Raw genomic sequence first — 25371 nt, forward strand, 5'->3', positions numbered from 1 at the left:
CCATCCAAACTTGGGGGTACCTACTTTTTCCTTTATACCATTTCCATCATTATCTCATACTCCCATTAATTTATCTTTGCTTTCCCTTTGTTGTCTATGCTTTCAAATCTCTCTCCCCCACTTCCAATTTTTGCTCCTGCTTAGGGCAGCTTTTCACTTGCATGCCCCCCCCCTTTTTTTTTTCTGGCTGCTACTTTTCCCAGTCCTAGTTTCTGGTATTTATTTCATTTTATTGCTTGCTTGCTTTTATTCTTCCCTTTCTCCTTTCCTCCGTCCTCTGAGTAAATACTGACTTCTTTTTCATTTTCAGTACTGTTAATAGAAACACATATAAATATCTACCAAGCTAACTAACTAAAAGTAGAGAAAATTCTAGAATAATCTGTGAGGGAAAGAAGTTTCATGACCCTGGATGAAATCATGAACATGGCCTCTTAAAGTGCGGGTGCACTTGTACAGATGGAGGTGATCCTTTAGGCATCTTAATCCCAAACTGTTTAGAGCTCTAAAAGTAGTTATTTATTGGAGCAATAAAGGAGTCATATAGTGAGCACTTTGGCAGCAATATTTTGAAACAGCTGTAATTTGTGAACATTTTGAAGGGCATCCCCATTCAGACACACTACAAAAGTCCAAGCAGGAGGTAATGAAAGAATGTGTCAATATAGCAGAGACAAAAAACTTAGAAAACAAAATAAGATGGAACTGAATCATAAGGGATGAGCGTTTTATCTTTTATTTAATTAATTCATTTAATTAAACTAAATAGTAACTTAACCCCAAAATGGCAGATTCTACTGTTTTCAGTGACTTGATGAACAGAAGAAAAAAATGAATATAAGGAGTGCATCTGTCCTTAATGTCTATGGCGATCTCAGTCATCCAGGTCATGGTTGTCCCAAAGGTTCTTTTTCAAAAGGCAACTGGACTTTCTTTGTTTTTCCTTGAAGATGTTTTGCTTCTCATCCAAGAAGCTTCTTCTGTTCTGACTGAATGGTGGAGAATGGAAGGATTTATATTTCTTGCAGTCATCTCGTAACTGGAACTCTTTCTGAGAGTTGTTGAGGCCACTTGGAGGTTTATCTGTGCCCTCAGGATCATCTGAATAGTGCAAATGAGTGCGGAACCTTCTGTTGTAAACACAGTCCTTTCAGCAGTTCCAAGAAAGTTCACACTCACTTGCACTACTCAGATAACCCTGAAGGCACGGGTAAACTCCAAGTGGCCTCAACAGCTCTCAGAAAGAGTGCTAGTGACCAGATGGCTGCAAGAAATATAAATCCTTCCATTCTCCAGTTCCCAAAGATGCTTTTTCAAAAGGCAACTGGACTTATATATCTCTTTTGCTTCAGTTTCCAAGCCATTCAGGACAATTGTACATTTCTTATTTTTATCAAATAAAAATAATTCTATCATACATATTATAACAAAAGTTTACACAGTTGCATTTACAGTTTCAACCGGAAAGAATATCTAGATGGGACTGGTACTTGAACATAATTTAATTCTTAACTTACTTGTATTTTGTACTCTGCAATGAATATTTATACTATTGTACTATAATAGTACTATTGTACTATTGTTTGCAAATTTACTATTACAACTGTTGGCTATATCAGTACACTGTAAAACAATATTGATAATTATGGCATAAAAAGTTATTTTAAATTACATTTTTCTTATTGCTAATGTACATATCTTCTAATTAGTAAGATAAGAAGAAAAATAATCATATATAATGTTTTATTTTTCAGATTTATACCATTTTCATATAATGTGCCAGATGACTATATTCCATCCATTCAGAGAGGAAGCAAATATGGTCAGTCAAATTATGGACTCAAATATTTCCGGGAAGAACACCCAGAGAAATGGATAACAAAGAAGGTGAGCTATATACAAGGGTAAAATACTGTACAATTTCTTAATGCTAGCCAAAGCAATTAGATATAATTCACTGAATCCATTTCTACTAAAATTAAATAACAGTTCATTTGGAAACTATAGAATCTTATTAGCAAACATTTCAGGTGAGAATAAAATATGTCCTCAAGTTCCTTTTTTCTATATCTCACCAAATAACTGAGACGAGAAATTACTAAAAAAAAATAATGCAGAACTTTTAAAAAACAAAAAAATGAGATAACTGTATTTTCTCAAGCAATCTGCATGTTGACCTCTGTTAAAAAAATTCCTGCAGTATCCTGGTACATGTGGCCTGTAGTGATTTTCTTGAATTTTTTACAATAATGGAACACCATTATGACAGGGCAGGGAGGAGTTGAATGTGGAACTAATCTTGCCTCCTCTGCTGTAATGATTATATGAGTCTGTATTCAAGTTTTTAAAAATAGATTTCAAGAATAGAACTCCTTGACTCTTAACTCAGAGGTGGCAGAGGAATTCCCCAGATTTATGGTCCTGGAGACTTCAATCTGCCTTCTCTTGGGAGTTGGGTTTCAGATGGCTCAGGAGTTCATGGTTACTATGACAGCCCCTGGGCCTATCACAGGCCATCCACATAAGAAAGTGGTCACACATCTGATATCTTCCTGTCAGAACAGTGAAGATGTGATCTGGGAGCAGTGAAGGTTTTTTGACTACTTTGTCACTCCCTGGTGGTCATGAGATTCTCTGGCACTTTTAGGGAGGTGGGGGCTACTTGAGTGGTGTGCCCCCAGTGATTGATGGGCCAAATGGGTTTCAGAGGCAGCTAAGGATTATTCCTGATGATCTGCTACATGTTTCATCTGAGGCCCTGGTCGTCACTTGAGGGCACAAGAGAACAGCTGAGGCCATAGAGTGGATCGCACGTATGCAACCTCTCCTTCCCCTTGGATCCTGATCCTTTGTGGTTTATGAAGAAGTTGAGCGAGATTAATGGATGAAGAAATGCCTGGAGTGCTGCTGGAAATCAACAAGGAACAAACTCAATTTAATAAGAGTAATAGCCACTATTAAAGCCTATCTCATGAAGATTCTGGAACAGCTTCAGAGGTCCCTAGATAAAGTGGACTATCTGGATTCCTTTCAGTCAAGATTCAGGCATTGGTTACACTTTGGGGTGATCTCTGCTGGGATGGGGGTAGTGTGTCCATCCTTGTTCTACTTGATCTACTTGATGCTATCAACCCTGGCATTCTTTGAGGGTTAGAAGTGTGTGGCACAATATTGTGCTTGTTATCTTCCTTTCTTCGTGTTATACTTTTGAGCTAACTTTTTGGAGTTGAAGATGGGGGGGTCACAGTTTTTTATGATCTATAGCCAGTCCCAATTTGTATTGATTGGGAGTGAGAAGTCCCGCTTTCTGCCCCTGCTATGTGGGAAGCTGCAGAGTTCAATACTTTCTTTGGTCCTGTTTAATATTTATATGAAGCCAATATATGAGATCATCAATATGAGGTGAGGAATCATCAATATGCTGATGACACCCAGTTGTATATCTCTGCTACTGGTGAGTTAAATGATATCCTTTCTCAATGCTTGGAGGCTGTAGCAGTCTGGATGGGAAAACAGGCTTCAACTAAACCCTGGTAAGATTGAGTGGTTTTGGGTTTGGGGACCCTCTATATCTCAGGATTTATCATCTTTTGGTCCTGAATGGGGTTGAACTACCCCAAATAGACCCAGTGTGCAATTTGAGGGTTCTTCTGAAATCACATATCCTGTTCAAAAAACAGCTAACAGTCATAGCCAAAGGGTCTTTGCACAACTTCATGTTGTGCACCATTTGCACCTATTTCTAGATTGAGAGATTCTACTCACAGTCAACTCATATCCTAGTCAATTCCCAGATGGATTCCTCTGTAATATGCTCTGCATAAGATTCCCCTTGAAGAGTATCTGGATGCTTCAATTGGTACAAAATGTGATAGCATGGACAGTTAGGTATGCTTCAAGAACTACACATCTTACATTTCTGGTTGGTGAGTTGCATTGGTTATGAACTAAATTAAAATCAGGAGAATAGAAAAGCTAAAAATTAAGATGATGGGTTGCTCTTACTTGCTCTTACCCTGCAGTGGTTTCTGCCACAGTGGTGGCAACTGCAGATTCACTGTTTCCTGTCGTCAAGAATTTGAAGGTATAAGTGTCATGGTTCCAACAGATGAAACTCTTCAAAAGAACTTTGAGGCATTGTTTACCTTAAAGAATCTTTTATTCGAGTAGCATAATATCAGCACTTCATAATTGAAGCCAAAAACTGAATTCCCCTCCCCTGGGCACATAGTATGAAAGCACAATACCCTCCTCCAATTAACAGTCATAAATCACATTCCCCAATTAGCTTAAAGCGCGGGCTTCCTCTCCAGTTCTCCAGCCCGCCAATTCTTTATCAGCTCTGGACTTAATAACCTTGATTCTCACACTACGTTTAGTGTTGTTATGTCTCATTCACATCCCCTCCCTCCCAGCATCATCTAACTCTAAAAGCGAAAGGGAAAAAGATGGCTACATTTCCATCTGTTGTCAATGCAAAACATACGATGTTAGCAGCATTGACACTAAACCCATGTAGCAAAAGTACAAAGGACAAACTGGTAAAAAGCTATCAAGAGTAAATGCCTATAACAAAAATTGTGACATGAACAAGTCATGATACATTACAATGTTTGTTTATCTTAAAGTGCATTGTTTAGAGAAAGTTTCTTGAATCAAGCTGTCTTAACTTTTATCTCCATATGTTCAGCTATATATCTTCAGAAAACTTCAATATGATTTTGCGATCTTTGTTTAAAATAAAAAATGTGCATTTATTTTACATTTATATATATATATATATATATATATATATATATATATATATATATATATATATATATATATAGTACACAATATTTAGCTTTAAATTTTATAAGTATACATACAAATTTTGGATGTGACTTTGAGCTGAGAACTGCATTTAAAAATTCAGAGACAAACACAATATGAAGGAAGTGATATTCTAATTTGTAAGGACAATTTTGGGAACCAACCTCAGGCATCCTGATTAGATGGCCAAGCATTCTGTTCAGTTTAAAACATGGTGTTTTCACTCTTGTTCCTGAAACAAAATCTGAGGAAGAGATTGGATAGCCATTTGTCTGGAATGCTATAGTGTCCTGCTTGAGGAGGGAGTTGGACTTGTTGTTGTTAATTGCAAAGTCGTGTCTGACCCATCGCGACCCCATAGACAATGTTCCTCCAGATCTTCCTGTCCTCTACCATCTTCTGGAGTCCATTTAAGTTCACACCTGCTGCTTCAGTGACTCCATCCAGCCATCTCATTCTCTGTCGTCCCCTTCTTCTATTGCCCTCAATCTTTCCCAGCGTTAGGCCCTTCTCCAGTGAGTTCTTCCTTCTCATCAGGTGGCCAAAGTATTTGAGTTTCAACTTCAGGATCTGGCCTTCTAAAGAGCAGTCGGGGTTGATCTCTTCTAGGACTGACCGGTTTGAACGCCTTGCAGTCCAAGGGACTCGCAGGAGTCTTCTCCAGCACCATAGTTCAAAGGCCTCAATTCTTTGGCGCTCAGCCTTTCTTATGGTCCAACTTTCACAGCCATACATTGCAACTGGGAAAACCATGGCCTGGACTATACGCACTTTTGTTGGCAGGGTGATGTCTCTGCTTTTTAGTATGCTGTCTAGATTTGCCATAGCTTTCCTCCCCAGGAGCAAGCGTCTTTTAATTTCTTGGCTGCAGTCCCCATCTGAGGTGATCTTGGAGCCCAGAAAAATAAAATCTGTCACTACCTCCATTTCTTCCCCATCTATTTGCCAGGAATTGAGAGGGCCGGATGCCATGATTTTGGTTTTCTTAATGTTGAGTTTCAAGCCAACTTTTGCACTCTCCTTCTTCACCCGCATCAAGAGGCTCTTTAGTTCCTCTTCACTTTCTGCCATTAGAGTGGTATCATCTGCATATCTTAGGTTGTTGATATTTCTCCCGGCAATCTTAATTCCAACTTTTGATTCATCTAGCCCTGCCTTTCTCATGATGTGCTCTGCATATAAGTTAAATAGGCAGGGCAACAGTATACAGCCTTGCTGGACTCCTTTTCCAATTTTGAACCAATCAGTGGTTCCGTGTCCAGTTCTCACTGTTGCTTCTTGACCCGCATATAGGTTTCTCAAGAGACAAATGAGATGGTCTGGTACTCCCATCTCTTTAAGAACTTGCCACAATTTGTTGTGATCCACACAATCAAAGGCTTTTGCATAGTCAATGAAGCAGAAGTAGATGTTTTTCTGGAACTCCCTAGCTTTCTCCATGATCCAGCGTATGTTGGCAATTTGATCTCTAGTTCCTCTGCCTCTTCGAAATCCTGCCTGTACTTCTGGTAGTTCTCGATCCACATACTGCTGGAGTCTAGCTTGTAGGATTTTAAGCATAACTTTACTAGCATGTGAAATGAGTGCAATGGTGCGATAGTTTGAACATTCTTTGGCATTGCCTTTCTTTGGAATTGGAATGTAAACTGACCTTTTCCAATCCTGTGGCCACTGTTGAGTTTTCCAAATTTGCTGGCAAATTGAGTGTAGCACTTTTACTGCATTGTCTTTTAAGATTTTGAATAGCTCAGCTGGAATACTGTCACCTGACTAGAAGACCTTCTAACTCTGTTATTCTGTATATTGGTATAGATTGAAAATCCCAAATGATTAATAATACATTTACAGGAAGTATAAGGTTTTAGAAATAAGAATGCACTAGGCACTAAAAATGTAATCAACAATGGTTTGCCCCTTGTAATGAGGTAATTAAGGGATAAGAACTATTAAGTAATCCTCCACTTGTCAAAATGCTTACAAATTCACATCTATCAAAATGAAATGATAGTCCGCAGTCTTTAATACAAAAAATATAAATTTTAGACCAATAACTGCTAATGGCAGCAACTTTAGAGATGTTCCTTCTCTCCCAAAATAAAGAAGTTGTATTTAAGATTTTACTCAGTAGTACTTTATGGCATACACCTTGTTTTTGGTGACTTACCAGCCAGCCTTTTTTTCCATATTTGCTCCTGTATATTTGTTTTCAAATAGAATTTTAATATACTACAAAGTATAAAAATAGCCAGTACTCCAAACAATTAATTTAGAGAACCTAAGCATATTGCACAGAACATAAAGTTGACCTTTACCGTCTGCAGCTTTTGAAATGAAGTGGGATGTGGAAGACATCATAGGCTTAATGTGGCACATCGCTGTCTGCAGAAACTTGGGTGGGACTGTGACTGCCTGCCCATTGCACCCGATGATTGAATCTGCTGTCACCAGCATCCAGATAATAATGAACATTGAGCTTAACGACCGTTATTATGATCATCATAATTGATGTGCGAGGGTAGTGTGTGGGGATCATTACAGCTAAACTGTATGATATGTATGATAGAAGAACATGGTGTGATTATGGATAATTTTATTTTTACACACTGATTGGGATAAAATATGTTTTCAACAGTCTATCTTATAATATATTTTTTTAAAAGTATATATAGTTACACATGATCCAGCCTTGCTGCAAAATAGCAATTCTTTTTTAAAAAAAGAAACATTTTCATGTTACTAATATTGGTAATTAAAATAATTAATGGCAAAAGCAATTCCTCTTCAGAAAGCAGGTTATATTAATCATCTGCAAAATTAAAAATTTAACAATAATTTTTATTTTAATCTAGTTCCAATGTGATATATGATTTGCAAAAAATTACCAAAGAATAGGTTCCAAAATATCATTTTGCATGCGGTGAAATAGGTTCTGGATTTGGTCGTAGATCTAATATGTAAAACTTACTTCATTCTAACTTTTTTAAATGCACTTCTCTTTACACAGCATGATCTTCTCTTTTTCCCTCCACCTTTAATCCTGGTGATTGAGAGAGTCTCATTGATGACAAAGGATATAGCAAAGCAAATAATAACTGCACAGATCAATCAGCAAATTTTTTTTTGCTGTCTCCAAAACAAAACCACAGTCCATTTGTACTACCATAACTAGATTCAGGGTTCCTAATCAGAAAGCTAAATACACACAAATATACAAGCGCCAACAGCATTTTTAGAAGGTTACTAGTGTATCAAAAAAAAATAATAATTTGGAAGGTAGAATATTAAGTGATGATTATGACAATCTGAGCCATTCAGTGAAATTTGCATGAAAAAAGTAATTGTCAGCATTTTCTAACATTTGAAAAGATTTTGTCAGCAAACATTTGAATATTTTATAAAACTTGATTTTCAGTTCTGTAATTTCTTAGCAAGAACATTCTGTGTTCTAATAGTACTGTGGGATTTCAAAGAATAAGCAGATTCTAAAGATTGCAAAGTTATCCAGATTTGTTCTCTGGGTTCTCCTAATGCGTACTAAATCCTGCTACACAGTTGAGGCCAGGAGAGAGGAAAACCCACAGCAATATGAAAATTCAAAATGCTAAAGGGTTTTGTCCCATTTTTGTCATAGTGCAATATAAAATTCATCTCTACTTTTACTAATATAAATATTTTCCTGTTTCATTTTTCTTTTTGCTATCTGCCTAACCAGCACATGAGAGCTTATCAGAGTTAAAACTCCCTTTACCCTTTTCAAATGATTGGTCATGGATTCTAGGTCTATACACTAACATCAGAAACATCTCATTTCACTTTACAGATAGTTCTCAACAATTCATTTAGCAACAATTTAAAGTTACAACACTGAAAAAAATGTCCTCATATGACCCTCCCAGAATTTGGACAATCGTGTGATCAAAATTTGGGTGCTGACACAAAATTTTAGCAACCGGTACACATTTAACAACCGTTGCAGTGTCCAAGGGTCAAATGAGTACCATTTGCAATCTTCCCAGTTGATTTTCAACAAGCAATAGGGTAAGCCAGATTTGTTTAACAACCATGTGATTTGCTTAAAAATGTGACAAAAAAGATAATAAAATAAATAAATATAATTGCAGCTCACTTAACAACCACCTTGCTTAGGAAAATAAATTATGGTCCCAATTGTTGTAAGTCGAGGATTACCTGTATCATTGTATTCATGTAGATAATGAAGTGGTTCTATTAGGATCAAGATCTTTTCATAGTCCATCTCCCCATACTGTATCCCAACTAAAAACACTTATAGATGAACTGGTAGATGGTTGACCATTGACTCTGCAGTTCCTTGTTCTTAAGGCCTGTGTCACCTGCTACCTCGGTTTTGTGTCACCTAGCCTGATGAAGGGCTCTGGAGAACCTAAAAGCTAGTATACAGTACTTATTTAGGATATTTTATTTGGTCCTGATAAGAGTAGTGCTCCACTATGAATCTGAGCTGTTTTTCACGTTCTATTTCTGATGAAGTAGTTTGGCTATAATCTTGTTTTCTATTCTAGAACAAAGACAGTAATGGCCCCAAACCCTAAATTAGATAATAACTTTTAATTGACACATCCTAAGAGTTTGATAAATGATCTGTTAAACATGCACACAATATTTCTGTCAAGATTTTCTAACTTTTACAGAATGCAAATGAGCTAAGAAATCAGACCATTCACTATTCGTATCTGTGCTGATACAGATGATCAAGGATTATATTAATAGAAAGTTATTTACTTTTCTCTCTTGTCTACTTTTCTTTCAAAAAATACTGTATTTTCTATTATATCTTTTGTCATTTTACTCAGAGGAGGTCAGTTATGATGATGTTTTCAAAAAGTTCCATAAAGAAAGTTATGATAATAATGAGGTTGACTCCATGTGGGTGTAAATTAACAGTGGCCTTAATTTATACCTGCTCTATGTTTTGCTGATACAGTCTAGTTAGTGACAGCACTTAGGTCCTTGAAAAGGAGAGAACAAGTCAATCGAACAATGCAAAACCATGCATATTAAAACCGACTTGGTGCCCTGATGTGAAGCTGCTTGACTGAGCAGTGCAGTGTCAACCATGTCTTTCTTCTAATGCTAAAAGTAATGTACAGAGACAAAGTGACACTCCAAGTACAGCCTCCCATCAGCTGTAATTAATCTTTCAGTTAACAGAAGGACTAGAAAGCCTTTCATCAGCCACTTCTGAAGTTGAAGAGACCCTGCTTTTTGATGTTTGTATTCTGAGTAAAATTGTCCCCACCAGTTCTAACAAATTGAAACACCAGGCTAATTATGGCAGCTAATGAAGTGTGGGGAATGGTCACAGCTTGTCTTGAAAATGTTCCTTCAGCTCAGATTAGAGTTTCATCAATCACTTTTTTAAACTGATCTAGAATTGCTTCTGCCCGGTGCTTGGCACTTTTAAAGCTGTTTCTGTAATTGGTTTTTCCCCAAAGCTTAGGCTGTTTTTTGAAATATTATCTTTTTTAGGATAAAATACTCAAACCTATGCATGTAGGTCAGCATGGGTGCATGTTATATATATTACTTTTATCAGCTGATCACTTGGTAGAAAACTAATAAAAATACCTCTTGATATACTGCTTTTAATTCACCTCACAATAGCAATAGAACATATTCACATGTATGCACTTGAGTTGTTATTCTTGGGATTCAATGCATTCTAGTACAACCACATGAGACACAGAGCAAAGGATAGATAGCCTAGGTATAATCAGAGGTTACATATTAAATGAGTGGTTGGGATTATATTCTATCATATATCATTCAGAAAAATCAAGTGTGGCTTTGTTTTGTTTTGTTTTTAACTTGGAAGTGTAATAGGAAGTAATTCTCAAAAATGGTTATATACAATTTAGAATAACATTTCCACTTCATTTTTTCACAGGGTCAAGTTATTTACCAACTAAAATTTGAACAAATGTTAAATGTTAAAATATAAATACAGCTTTCATTAAAAAATGAAATATTAATTTGTAACATTTGTATTGTAGTACAAATTACGAATTGTAATTGTAATTATAAATTGTAATTTGTAGTACAATACAAGCATTTATAGCTTTACAAATTAACATTCTGTTTCAGAAAGGTTTACATTTTCTAGAAGTGCTGATGTTTAAATCTGAAAAATGAATGCAATTAAAGGCAATTGTGGGTTTTATTCTCTGCATTGATTTAATTTTCACAGTTAAATGATGCTTATTGATAGCCTTCCATTTTCTTCAGGTAGATCTAAAAATCTGGAGCAATAACATTAATAATGATCAGTAATTCAGAAATTCACACCTTATCACACTTCATGAGGAGGCATATTTCAATGTAACTATGTTTTCTTAATAATAGTGGGATTTTTAATAAAATAGGAATCCAATGCCAACAAACTTATGTGAAAGATTCTGTTTTCGAAAGTCCAGAGATTCCCAAAGAAAAACTCCAGCTGATAAATTATGCCAAAATAAAGAAGGATATGGTGCCAACATGTGAGAGCCAGACAAGGAATGGAGTGGACAAGACATTCCAAATATTGCCCAACATTAAATCCCACAAAAATGCCTAATTCCACAAATACTTTAGTGAAAGAAAAATAAATAAAGAGAAAATATATATTTTGTGAGTCTAAAGCACGGATCCCCAACTTCTGGGCCACAGCCCAGTACCCTTCAGAACTGGGCCACGGAAGTGGTGGGTGAGTGTGTGCACGTGCGCTTAGCTCTAGTTATATGAATGGTGGGCCCACGTGCCCACTCCCATCACTTGCGCAGAACCATCTCCTCCCCCCGCCAGTCTGCAAAGCTGTAAAGGTTGGAGAACACTGATCTAAAGATGCCCCTTATTTGTTTTTCTTTCCACACAATAATAAACAACAACCTAGAGATTAAAGACAACAAAATACTGAACAAAGAAATATAGCTAAAGAAGAATACTTGTAATCAGGAATATATGATGAATTCACAGACAGTCTGCCTGTTTTAGGAAAGAAACCATTAAAAGATTTGTTTCAGAATTGCATGACATCTTTTCTTTTGAAAAGTATTTCAAAGCAATGGTTCAGACTATGAACTACCTTGTATAAACAATGGGATTTTTTTTCACTTTCATCTATTATTAAAACCTACAAAGATGTAGTGAGGGAGAAAGAAATCAATTTATTATTAAAATAACCTCAAATATATGAGGGGCTTTAATTGCTAAATTTATTTTTTGCATTTCTGAACTCCCATCTTCCTGAAAGAGGGACTCTGGGCAGTACAATAAAATATCAGAATTTAAAAATAGTATATAAAAGTTAAAATGTTAGAACTAATATTTCAGAATTAAAATTATTTAGAAGGAAGCAATATTAATTAAGCTCTTTTAAATAATAATTTAAAAGGCAAAGGGTGGGCTCTCAGGCCACCAACCAGCCACATGGCTGCATGCTCCTTTGGGCTCCCAACACAAGGCCAGAGAGTCATGTTTTATCTCCTTTTCAGAAGATCAGGAGAGTGAGGACCTGCTTTACCTCTCAGGGAAGAATATACTACAGGGTGGGGGCAACAGCAGAGAAGGCTCTCTTTCTAGATCCCTCCAGTGGGAGTTTTTTAACTGATGGGGTCTGCAACATATTATCCCTTCCTGACCAGGTGGGTTGGCCAATGTAATGGGATAAAGCCACTTCCCTAAATAGCCTGGTGCTATGCCATGTAGGCCTTTATACATCCAGTACAGCTCATGTGGCTGCATTCTGCACCAGCTGAAGCTTCCAGATAATTTCAAGGTAGAACATATCACAATAGTCCAAATGGGAGATGACCAGAGCAATGTGTGATCAAGTGGAGAGCATCCTGATTCAGGAAAGGGTATAACTGGTGCATAACACAGAGTTGAGCAAAGTCCATCCTAGCCAAGGCTGCCACCTGCTCTTCCGTCAAGAGGACCACCAGGTTACCCACTATCTGGTGCAATCCCATCTGAAACAAAAAATGATAAAGTCTTGGATACAGAAGGGCCCATCCACACCATCTTACCAGGTTCAGCTGAATTCTGTTGTTTCCCATCCCAGCCCCCACAGCATCCAGGCAGTGCAAATAATGTCCACAGCATCAGTCACTTCACTTGGGATAGAAATATATAATTGGGTATCATCAGGTTACTAGTGATACCTCATCCCATGGTGTTGGATGATTTCACCCAGTGGTGTCATGTAGATGTTAAAAAGAAGTAGAGAGTGTGCACCCCAAAAAGCAGGGGCCGTGAACTAGACCAATTTGGACTATCTTCAGAGAAAGCAGGTGAACCAGCACAAAACAGTTCTGAATGTCTCTATATGTATGTGTTTGGGGGTAGGTGGGGGGAGAGAGAGAGAGACTCATACTGTATCAATTTTATCTTTTTATTATCTTGAGATAGTAAGAATAAAATTTTGGAGATTACTATTTTGTTTCTCTACTATCACATAAGCTTTTAACATATCTATGTATAAACAGTAATAATAGGGATAATTCCTGTTTCATGTCAACTTACTGTTTTAATAAGAGTATCTGTTATACAGTGGCAAATGTTACATTTGATAAATGTCATTTATTGAAACACATAGGGAAAATTAGTTGTAATCCCCTATTTAGAAATAATAATTTTGGAAATTATCCTGTTAAGACTGTTTCAGTTACAACAGCCAATAAGTTTAAAATACCAGTCCAACAATTTCATCTGTACTTTTGTTTTTTAGCTTCAATTCAGTAAAGTTCAAGGGTATCCAAGTATGAAATAGCTTGTGAGGAAATTCACATCACTGTCTTAATTTAATTTAGTTGTAATGAAGAGTGCATTCGTTCCAAAAATAGAATATTATCTTTGGCAATTTGGGTTGAAATATAGATATTAAGCATATTTAGGAAGTGCCAGTACAAAATAATAGACCACACTACTTTTTTTGATATATGATATAGGAAAAATAGAGAAAGTTATTCTTCTGCAATTTATGAGTACTTTATCTATATCTATATCTCTATCTATCTATCTATCTATCTATCTATCTATCTATCTATCTATCTATCTATCTATCTATCTATCTATCTAACATTACATTATCCTTACGGGCCCAGAAACACAGTAAATGTATAAGCATATATGATGTCATATTATAATACCTCAAAGCTAAACATAGTTCAGTCAGACTAAAATTAACCTTTCTTTGTTTTTTTTTGTAGTCTTTTGTTTTTTTACTTTATTTTTTATTTTTTTCCTTAGCCAATAAACTATAGTTTAATGAATCATAAAGTATAAATTAGTCCACATGACATTATAGCTGAATTCAATTTCCTAAGAAACTTAACATTTACATAAAGAGAAGAAAAAATGCTGTTTCTAATACTTGCAGATGTGAAGGCGCACTTGAAAATAGGGAGCTAAATTCCAAGAAAACTCAGGATCAAAATAGGAACTGTGACTCTATTTATAAGTGGCTACGAAAGAAATGCATTATAGTACTGTGTTTTTCTGCACAATCAGAAACAGCACAACTACTTTCTGAATAGGAAAAAAGATAAATTATGTTCAATAAAATCAGCTTAACTATTGCAGTTTTTTTCAAAAACCTTAACATTCACAATATCCTAGCATTACTTTCAGATGACAAAAAAAATATATTGAAGAGAAAAAGGAGCTTTCTTAATAGTCACCAAAAGAACTTCACATACAAGTAAGTTTTATATGAAACAGGAACACTGTTTATCATAAGAAATCTAGTCCAGGTAAAAATAAGAACCCATGACTTTACAGTAACAATCATTTACAGCATTTCATATTTTTTTTTTGCTTTTCATTTTTTTATTAGTTTATAATATAAATACAAAAGTACAAAAGAAAATAGTAGGAAAATAGGGGAGGAAAAAGGGAAGGGGAAATGTGGGGGAAGGGGAAAAAAGAAAGAAAAGCATTAATTTCCGATTCCCTTGGTGCAATAGAATAAGATAGTAACATCAGACCTCAACTTTTTACTTTTACAAAATAATATAAACTAGCCATTTCTATAACAGCAAACCTATTAATTGGTAAAACCCAACACCAAAGTTTCATTTTTTCTACCTCAAGCACAAAGTCTGTATCATTTTCCAAGTAGAAAAAAAAGTAATTTGGCTATCTCTGCTAACTCCATCAACTTTTGTAACCACCCATTGTAGGAATCAAAGTGTCCTTCTATTTTTGTGTATAAATTAATCTTGATGCCATCAACATATATAGCATCAAAGTTCCATTTTTCCCCAAGTCTTTTTCCATTAAACCCAGAAGGTTTTGTATTTATATTCACTTTGAGAATCTTCTGTATCAAGATGTGAATCCTACTCCAATATTTCTTTGCTTTATCACATGTCCACCATAAATGATAAACGATCCCTTATTTACATTTACATTTCCAACATTCATTTGAAATACCTTTATACATTCTTATCTGGTGTTAAATACCAATGATACATCATCTTATAAAAATTTTCTTTTAAATTATAATTTAGTGTAACTTTTAGACCTTTCATCCACATATTCTCCTATTGTTCCAACATTACATTATATCCAAAGTTTCTTGCTCACTGAATCATACAATGCTTTACATATTCAAATTCAATTACAGCTTATAAACCTTAGCAATAATATGTTCATTACTACCATGCAGGATTTCCAATTCATTTTTCACAAAATCGAACCCATAACTCTTTTTATCTAATTTGAATCTTTCTTTCAATTGTAAATATGTAAACCAATGGCCGATACATCCTTCTGATTCTAACTCCTCTTTGGGTTTGAGGATAGGATCACCAAAATGATCCTTAAAAAAGCTTCCTGGGGGGACACTCAGAGGCATCTTTAAAAAAATGTTTTATGTAGTCTTGATGCTTATGCTCACAAAGTCAACTAGCATATGTAAGGAAGTTTCTTCTTAGAGATTTTGCCAACAACGGTAACTTTTTTCATGGTAACTCTGTATGCATTCTTGAACCTAATGTAAATATATAAAGATTGTCATGAAACTATCTAATTTCAACAAAATTTAGCTGTAATGATGATATGTGGAAAAGAAATTAAATTATATAACTTTGAAAAAAATAAAAAACAACAAACAGAAAAATAATAATCAAGAGATAGCAGAAAAAAACAAAGATACACAAACAAACAAAAAATAACAATTGACTCTCTTTGACAAGCAGATATAAACAAAACTTAAGTTCAACTCTTGCTCTGCAATTATAACATAGCATCCATTTTTAATAATTTATAGATATTATACTAGCTGTGATTTCACTTTTTTCTGTTTCATGCCAAAAATCCAAACGGGGCTCTTGGACTTTTGGTATTAAATTTAGCCAATGCCAATACATTTTCTCTAATTAGAGCCATCGGTTTTGTCATCCCATCAGCTTTACCAACCACTCTTCCATTATAGGTATTGTTGGTCCTTCCAGCATTGAGTGTATAGGAGTCTTGCTGTCATTATACTGTTCAAAAAAATAAAGGGAACACATCCTATAGGATTTCTTATAGGATGTGTTCCCTTTATTTTTTTGAGCAGTATATATAAGATAAAATGCCATGCAATTTATCCAAACTTTTTTCCATCAACCAGAACAACCCAAGATATACTAATCTTCAATTTTTTTTTAATTAATGCATGTCCAATAACTTGAGCTTTTTTTACAAATTCACCAAAGGAGATAAAAAGTCCCTTCTTGATATTTACATCTCCAACATATGTTTGAAGTCTCTTTATGCATTTTATAATCTTTCCAGTTATAAATACCATCCATACATTATTTTATAGAAATTCTCTGTAAGATTGTAACTTATTATAAATTTCAACCCCTTTGTTTTCCCACTGCCGCATTCAATGAAAATTTGTATATTTTAGGAATAAATTATTCATTATTAGTACATAACACAATTTCAAATATAGTTTTATCATGTTGAAAGCCAACCATTGACATATATATCCTTCTGATACCAAATCTTCTCTTGATTTTATTTTAAATGCACCTTGGGCATATTTTAGCAATTCACAAGAGATTAAATTGGCTGCTTATGTAATAAAGATCAGATTCAAAAACAGTTATGATTTTATCTTATAATTCCATGGCTGCTTTAAATCTTGCATGAGTTATTACTGTGGTGGCAAACCTATGGCATGCGTTCTAGAGATGGCACGCAGAGCCCTTTCTATTGGCACGTGCGCCATTGCCCCAGAAGGATGCTCCCTCCCCTCTTCACATGTGCCTGACTAATGGGAACTGGAGAAGGCAGGGAAACCAAATCCAACAGTGCTCTCACTCTTTTTCTCTCACTGCACCAGGAGTCCAGGAACAGCTGCAAGAGCTGGGCGGGGAGATGGGAACCTATAAAAGCAGGTTTTGGCGGGAGAAGTGTAGTGAGCAAATGAGCAAGCGAGAGAGAGCATGGCCTTTGGAAGCGACGGTGCAGATGGGTGAGCGAGGAAAATAGGATGCGCAAGTATGGAGTTTGAGAAGGTGAGCGAGGGAAGTAGGATGCGTGAATTTGGAGTTTGAGAAGGTAAGCGGGGGAAATAGGACACACGAGTTTGGAGTTTGAGAAGGTGAGCAAGGGAAGTAGGACACGCGAGTTTGGAGTTTGAGAAGGTAAGCGGGGAAAGTTGGACATGTGAGTTTGGAGTTTGAGAAGGTGAGCTGCTGTGCAGAGTAGGATTAGAGATGGAGGGATATAGCCTCCCTCTTTCTCCTCCCAAACTCATTCGTGATAAGTGTGCACATCCACCAGCTGCTAAATGGATCTTGGCCTTCCCTGCAGAGACATCTTCAACGCCTTGTTAAGGCCACGGGGGTTTGTCATGCTGCAAGTCTGCTCTCTGCTCGTCGACCCGCTCCCACGCAAACCCTCCCGCTGATAGTGCCAAAGCAAATGAAAAAGAGGGAAGCAGGGAAGGAGGGGAGGGATGGCGGAAGGAAGGAGATGGGAATGAGAAGGAGGAAGGCAGAGAAGGAAGGAGGGGAGGGAGAAGGAAGGAAGGAATGAAGGTGATGGGAATGAAAAGGAGGGAGGGAGGGAGGGAGGAAGGAAGGAAATATTGTGGCTTAGCTTAACATTGCTAAAGACTTCCCTCTGAGAATAATTTCCTCATATTTGTAAATGTTCTCATTCACTTGCTGTCATTAGCTAAATAAAGTATGAAGCAGAATACTAATAATATGTCAGAGGCATGTAGAATACAAAAAACTTTTTTATGATGACTAGTTTTTCTACTTTAGACATTAATGAAAAGTTGATTCAAGCCTACTTATAAAATCATTAAATAACTTGAAAATTGACTTCAATTTCTTTACCTCCTCCAAATAAAGTCTTGTTAAATTGGAGAGTTCTGTTATTGTTAGCTTTACTTTATTTGGAGGAGGTAATTAGCCAGAAGATAGATGTGCAGCTTTTAGAGGCAGTCCACCAGCTCATTGAAAAATACCATTAAATCCTTATGTGGAAAACACTTTGTCTGAGATCGCAGCTAAGGAAGGTGCTGTGGCTTCAATTGAACTGTAGGATAGTATCATAAGAATGTGGAGGCTGATTATAGATAGAAGATACTGTATGATAAAGTAACTAAGAAGGTGTGCACTTCTTTCTCAGCATATAAAAACTAAATAAAATCACCTTTTCATTTATGAATCAATGAATTTCTTAGAAGTCCACAAAATGACCAGAATAAATTCTTTTCTTTGATCAGTTAAGAAAATTTTATTTTCCTGAAAAGTAATCTATTTACTACTAATAAAATAAGTTACATCAGAAGTATTTAAATTATAGCCTCTGGTAGTCCACCAATTTTCTTCAGATGCTCCAACTAAAGTTTGTGCAGTGTCCCGTTTTAAAGGTTTATAAAACCCTAATAATCAGTCACGGATTTTTTAAATGTTATTTATAACAAAATCTACAACTGATGTTATCTTTGTGGAAAGATAACACCCACCATTCTGGTTGATTATTTTGATCAGTGTATAAATAAGAATCAAATTCTTTTAGCCCTGAGAAGTAATTGCTGGTTATGGTTAATATTCCACCTCATCTCTCTCTTTCTGAGCAATGCTACTTAAGATGTCTAGCTGTACGAATGGGAATTGAAAATTATAGTATAGGGCCCTTTCATTAGCTGAAATATTTTAAACTTGTTTCACTGAGGCCAGTATTGGTGTCAATGTACTTTGTGTGAAAAGTGCAATAGCAGCATTAGTATTTGACAGCCCTTGTTGAAATAAGTGAAATTAATGGAGTTCTTTTCATATACGACAAGGCCATAGTACCCCTTTCATGCTGCTTACAGACAGAGAAAAGTCAATACTTTTTTATTACTTGATGCTGACCTACATTCTGCACTACAAGTGCCATGCCCACTAATTGGTTTCAGTTTTGAGAAAAGTTTGCCCCAAAGAAACATTGGAGCAGATAAATCAATCTTTTTTAGGGTAGCTTAGTGGCTTTGAGCACTTTAAATGACATATGTGTTGTATTGACAAAAGGGCCCGTTATACTTATTTTGTCATGTCACAAGCCCTAGTACTACATGGAAATGTTAACCAGCATTAATATGATTAATGGGAAGCCCCAATTTATTAGATTAATATTTTATTTTAATAGTAGATTCCCACTTTTTTCTTTTCTTTTTCTCACCCCCTCCTCCCCATCCCTTTTGTTTTTCCTGTTAAATAGCGCTGCATAGTTATTAAAAGTTTGTGAAGTATCTTGCAGCTTCTCAGTTCAAAGCTCTTATTTTGCTATTACAGTCGTTAGGATTTCAGGAAAGACTTGGATGAGGACCCCTAGAGTTAAATGGAGGGGGCCATATTTTTTGTCATTGATTTTGAAGCAGAACTTCCCACTGAGTCCTCGTAAAATATCTTTGCTATTAAGTGCTTTTTTTCAAATAAAATGCAAGTACAATTGCACTGGACAACATCTGAAAACAAAATATACCCTTTTCATTTATATAGAAACAAATTATTGGTACCCAATGAAATTATCATTTCAGATAGTGTATAGACTCTATTTTTAACTGTAGATGTGAGGGTGAAAACTTCAGAATTCATTTATAAATCTTAAGTGGATAAGTTTAGGATTGTCAATTCTGTTTGTGAAGCAAAGTGCAAAGATAATTTTTTTTCTTCCAAAAGATAATTTTGAAACAAGTGATTTTGGTTATTCAGACTAAGATGCCTCCTCTAATTCAATGCTATTTTGCTGGATAGCAAGAAACAAAACAAAACAAAGCTTCTGTTCTTATGAACAGGATTTCACTACACTGATATCAAGACAAAATCCATCTAGTATATACAACTTTGAGAAGCTGTTGTTACATTGCAGACATTAATTTAATATATTTTTTCCAAATATAGGATTGTAACCTTTATTATTTATGAAATAATTAAAAACAGCTAGTTAGGTAACTACTGCTAGAAGCAATTCCTCGATACAGGCTGCCTTTCTTTTTCTCTAGTCTTTTTAAAATAAACAGCATTAACATTTTGAATTTATTTAAAAGTTTATATGCCACACCCCCATTTGTGGATCTAAACTTCTTGTAAACAAATATATGCAAATTATTAAATTGCTTTACAAGGTAAACCAGTGAGAAGCTTTCAAACATCCATCTCTTAATCTGACTCCTAGCTAAGAACCTCATTGGTTTTCATTCATAGTTCTAGATCCACTTCTTTAAAAGATAAGGAGAAAATTAGAGTGGTCCAATTCAGGGATGTACCCATATGTTCTATATAAACAGTGTTGCTAGCTTAGGCAAGAAAATAATCAGGCATTTGGTATTGTTGGGCATTATTAGTGTAATAAGTTCTAACAAGATAAATGAAAGTTAACTGCAGAAATGTAGACTTGGCCACAAAGAATTAAAAGCACTGGGAATTAAGATTTTTAAATAGCAATTAGGTTAAAATAACAGTTTACTAAAACAACAACTGACATCAATTCTTAGACCCCTTTATTTAATCCAAAGAATCAGATTTACAGGAATGTATTGTTTTCTCCTCCCTACCTCCTCATTCCATTATACATTGTAATATGCATGTGAATTAACCCAATCAGTAAGGTTAACCTTATCAGTCATATTGATTTGCTATGTTGAATTGCATGACTAATGACTATCTTTGGTTTTGATTGCAAAACTATAAAATGAAATGATAATTTGCATCACCCCTCTTTAGGCTTCTGTGTCTCCATTATAAATTCTGTCAATAAACATTTGTACTTCAGTGTAATTGCGTCCTGGTCTCGAGTTTAAGCCTATGCCTGAGAAACTTTCCTTCAGTGACACATCCAATATAGCTATAATGTTGTCCATCTCAACATAACAGAAGATGCCACATTATAATATACTGTTGAAAGTTTAGTGATTTTCCGCCTCTTATCTAGATATTCCTCAATTTCGATTCTCCTGAATATTTCCATAGGTTGGTCATAATTGTCCAGCTTGTTCATGTAGTAGCTATCTGTTTAACAGAGAGAAAAATGGAGATATCAATTAACCAAGATTTTGCTAACTAGTGTTGTAGTAGCTACATCACCATCCAATGGACACGGATGGAATTTTTGGACCTTTTTTGTATTAGTTTTTTATAGATTTATTTGCCCATATGTATTGTTTTTAAAACTATTGTTTTTAAAAATTTAAAAACTTTGAGGAACGGGACTGTATTAATGAGACTGAGAAACTGTTTATATTCCCGGAAACTCATTTGCCCTAGACTGGGATGCATGAAGCTGCTTCTGGGTTCACTGACTGTATTGGTGGGCTGGGACACTGGATTGCTTTAGCTGAATTGGAGAAATACTCAATACACTGATCTTGGCTAATGTCACTTGCTGCCTTTGAATTATGTACATAAGCTGATTAACCCATAAGACAGCCCAATTATCCATTCCTTAAAAAGGTCACTAGATCCATTGGTCTAGTCAGTATGACTATATTAGACTATATTCTCTTGAAAGATAATAGGAGCGAAAAATGAATATGCTTTCTTACAAAATTAATGGGGATTTTAGCATTTGGGTTTGCATCATCAGCCATTGGGTATAATATTTTAGAAGACCCATTCCATTGCAATTCTATTAAAAATCTCTGTATGTACTGTATGAATAGTATTTAGTTTTCCCACAAACTTAGGATGTATTTCAGAATCATTGTGTTTGTAAAAATGCAAATAAAGGAAGGTTTGCAGAATAATATTTTTGTCTGAATGAATTATAGGCTACAAAGTTTTATTTTTCCTTTTTTAGATAACACTTGTAGATATTGAATAATTTTATGCAAAAATATATTGCTGATTAAGGTAAAGTAACAAAAATCTGCATTCTCTTCAATATAACTATAGAAATCCAACGTCTTAATCATTGCAACATATTAGCTTAATATGCTTTCTTTCTCAACAAACTAGCCCTTTCAGCAAAAAGTGGGAAAACAACAAATTCCTGGCCTCACACAAATGTGTAATATAGCCCCACCTCTTTACTTCATTACCTGCCTAATATAGCTCCTTTTTAATATATAACTTTATTGATTTTCAAAAACATAAGATAAAAGAACAAGAAAAAACATTGAAAACAAAAAATGATCAAGAAAGAAAGGATATAGAAAGAAAGAAGAAAAAGTAAGAAAAATAGAAAAAGAATGACTTCTGACTTTCTTTAATACAGATAAGAATAATAAATAAATAAATCAAAGGTTAGCAAAAAGCCTGTGTATAGAGCCCTTTCCTCAAAAAGCGGGCCATTACTGCTTTTAAAGTGACCCAGTAAAGAAGTAGTTCTGTAACTGTTTTATGATACTCAGAGTTTTTGAATACACATTTCAGAGGTGATGTTAAATATAGGAACAAGCTATTTCCAAATTGCTCCTGTGTGATATCAATGAGTCTTAGCTAAGCAATTCATTTGAATTTGTGACTGGAGAACGCATCAAGCTTGCTTTGATCAACTAGCCTCCAAAATCTGATTAATAATGTGGGCATTTATTATATTTTCTGAATAATGAGAAAAATAGGAAGAGAATCACATTTCAATGTACTCTTTCATCATTGGCATAATATCACACAGCCACATGAACTATAATTTGTTCTAAGAACTGGTGGGGACTTGTCTTGCTACAGTCAGAGGCAATCCATGACCAAATCCACTAGTTTAAATATTCAGCTGTGACCATGTAGTCGTGAAATAGCTTTTAAACAAGATAAACAGTACAGCTGCCAACATAAAGTAATCTTATGCTAAGGGACTGAAATGACACCGTAGACTTCCTCTTTGTCATTTTGACTTGGATTTGGAGCTGGACGTGGGCTCAGTTCCAGCTCAGAAAGCCATTCACTTCAAAGGAACCTAAATTGTCCCAAGGAGCTAATTCTGGCAGTCAGTTGCTGTTTTTGTCTGGCAAGTCATCCTAATAGCCAAAGCCGTCTGCTCTCTCAAATCAGAGCTTATTTCTGGGGTCAGAAGTGGCTGTTCTTGCTTTAACCTGATGAGAGATGGAAGCAGAAATTTACTGAGGGTAAAATAATGACAGCTGTTTTTTTATTACCTTCTGATTGTGACTTCCAACAAGTTTAGTGTGAGTTAATGTTTCCCTCCCCCTTTGTTTACCTCAATAAAACCTAATTATCCAAATACAAACCAGTTCCCAATTTTAGGTTTTTTTAAATGTAAACTTTTTGGCTTTTTTAGGGAGGATCTTGGAATCTGCCAAAACACATTTTCAATATAATGTTTGTATTTTCAAAGAAGTTTCTTGTTCTCATGGTACCTAGAAATTCCTCAGAAATGTTTTTTTGAAGAATCAGCAAAAGAGATCTTTATCAGCTTCAGTAGCCTCTAGCAATCACGTTACTCAATTTTTTTCTTTCAACTTTTCACTTAGAAGTGTAATGAATTAAATATTGTAAATATTTTTTATAATGTTTTACAGTTAATCCAATCAGAGGCTGGCAGGGAAGAAGGAAAAATGAGAAACATTTTCTACCTTTCTTATTTGTTTCTAAAATGCATTATTTTGGATTTTGCACAATTTTTACAATAATATGCTAAGGAAATAACTTTAAATGGGCTCTTTAGCATAGTGGTGATAATATCAAATCAAATCCTTCAAAGTTAGAGTCATTGAAGTATCTTTGGGTTTTCCTCTACTGCACTAGAATCTTCTCCAGCATGAAGAATAAAACTGAATGAATAGCATTTCCAGAGGCTCTCTGGCCCAATACTAAACTCATTTGCAGTACCAGGGTAGAAAGGTCTACTGATTTGCAAAACAAAGACAGTATCTTCCATTTTTTTATAGTTAGAGAAAAAGATTGTCCTGTTCTGTCATACTCATAGGCATACCTATCTTGCCAGTTTACTTTTTTATTATTATAAAATGTTTGGACAACAGTAAGAATGAGTTGTTTTTAATTATACATAAATCGTAACTCTCTAGGCCCATTTCACATAATCTTAATGAATTATTGGGCATCAGTTATTGTTTGCAGATCAATAAATATATAGGAGTTATTTATTTGAAACTGTTCTAACCAAATGTCCATGGGTTGATGGCTAAGCTGAGATTCTCATAATTTTTTTGTATACACAGAAGTACAGTAAAAAAAAAAAAAGTATTCAGTTCAAGGTGGAGGCAGATTTAAATTTTCTCACATTTTCCATCTGTTTTCCCCCCCTCTAGGATTTCTTAACCGTGTTACCATCAATTCCTCTGTTTGGAAAGTTTGGTCAAGCCTATTCCAGAGCTGGACAATTTGTTTAAACATTACTTCTCCAACCAGTTTTGTAAGAAAAGCTAACTCTTTTAAGGCCGAAAATAATGCCTATGATTACTGTACCACACAATCTTGTTGAAGATTTTTATACAGACATCATTAGTATAATCGAGTTGTGGATGTTTGAACTGAAAGAAGAATTTCAAAGCAATTGGTTAACTGCTGTCATCATTTTATGAAGAATATCTGAAAACAAGTTCAGGAGGAACAGGTCTCCATCTTTCCTTTCAACAATCAGAAGCTCCAAATAGTAATGAAATTTAAAATAAATGCTATTTGGCAACAATTTGAAGAATCGGGATTTTCTTAATCAGATGGTCTCTACTGTTTTTACAGTTATTTCAGAAATGTAGCCTGTTTCTTCCATCAAAGAATAAGTAAACATGAGATAAAATAAATTAATGATGTGATGCCATTGATATGAAATTGTTAAAATGTCAATATAATGTACCCCTCCCTACATTAGTATCTTCCAAAAGTCTTGAAAAATCAATATCTAGAATTCATTGCTAGGTGACCAGTAAAATGCTATGTGGGTATCCTGGAGTCTTAGCTCCATTCAGGAGTATCATGTTGATGGAGGCATATAGAGTGTAACACTTACATTGTACCTGTCTAAAATTCAAGCCAAATACAGCTTTCCCCACAATCATGCTACAGTTGCAGGGCATAGCTACGTGATCCTGGGAGAAAACACCTCTGCTTTAAAGAATTGTTCACCATTCCT

The 25371-nt window shown here is 35.2% G+C and overlaps 1 protein-coding gene across 2 annotated transcripts in view; it reads left to right on the top strand.

The window, feature by feature from the left end:
* The window catches only part of SPATA17 (spermatogenesis associated 17), a 91446-nt gene extending 66516 nt beyond the window's left edge, over positions 1-24930 (top strand). For both annotated transcript variants that reach the window (XM_039340390.1, XM_039340391.1), the window contains exons 9-10: positions 1755-1887; positions 24551-24930. In XM_039340390.1, coding sequence (XP_039196324.1) covers positions 1755-1887; positions 24551-24631 — 214 coding nt within the window. In that variant the 3' untranslated portion in view covers positions 24632-24930. The remainder of the gene's footprint in view (positions 1-1754; positions 1888-24550) is intronic.
* Positions 24931-25371: the final 441 nt, after the last annotated feature.

Source organism: Crotalus tigris, unplaced genomic scaffold, assembly GCF_016545835.1.
Source record: "Crotalus tigris isolate CLP2741 ecotype Arizona unplaced genomic scaffold, ASM1654583v1 scf7180000017744.3724543626:3957646, whole genome shotgun sequence".
Lineage (NCBI taxonomy): Eukaryota > Metazoa > Chordata > Lepidosauria > Squamata > Viperidae > Crotalus > Crotalus tigris.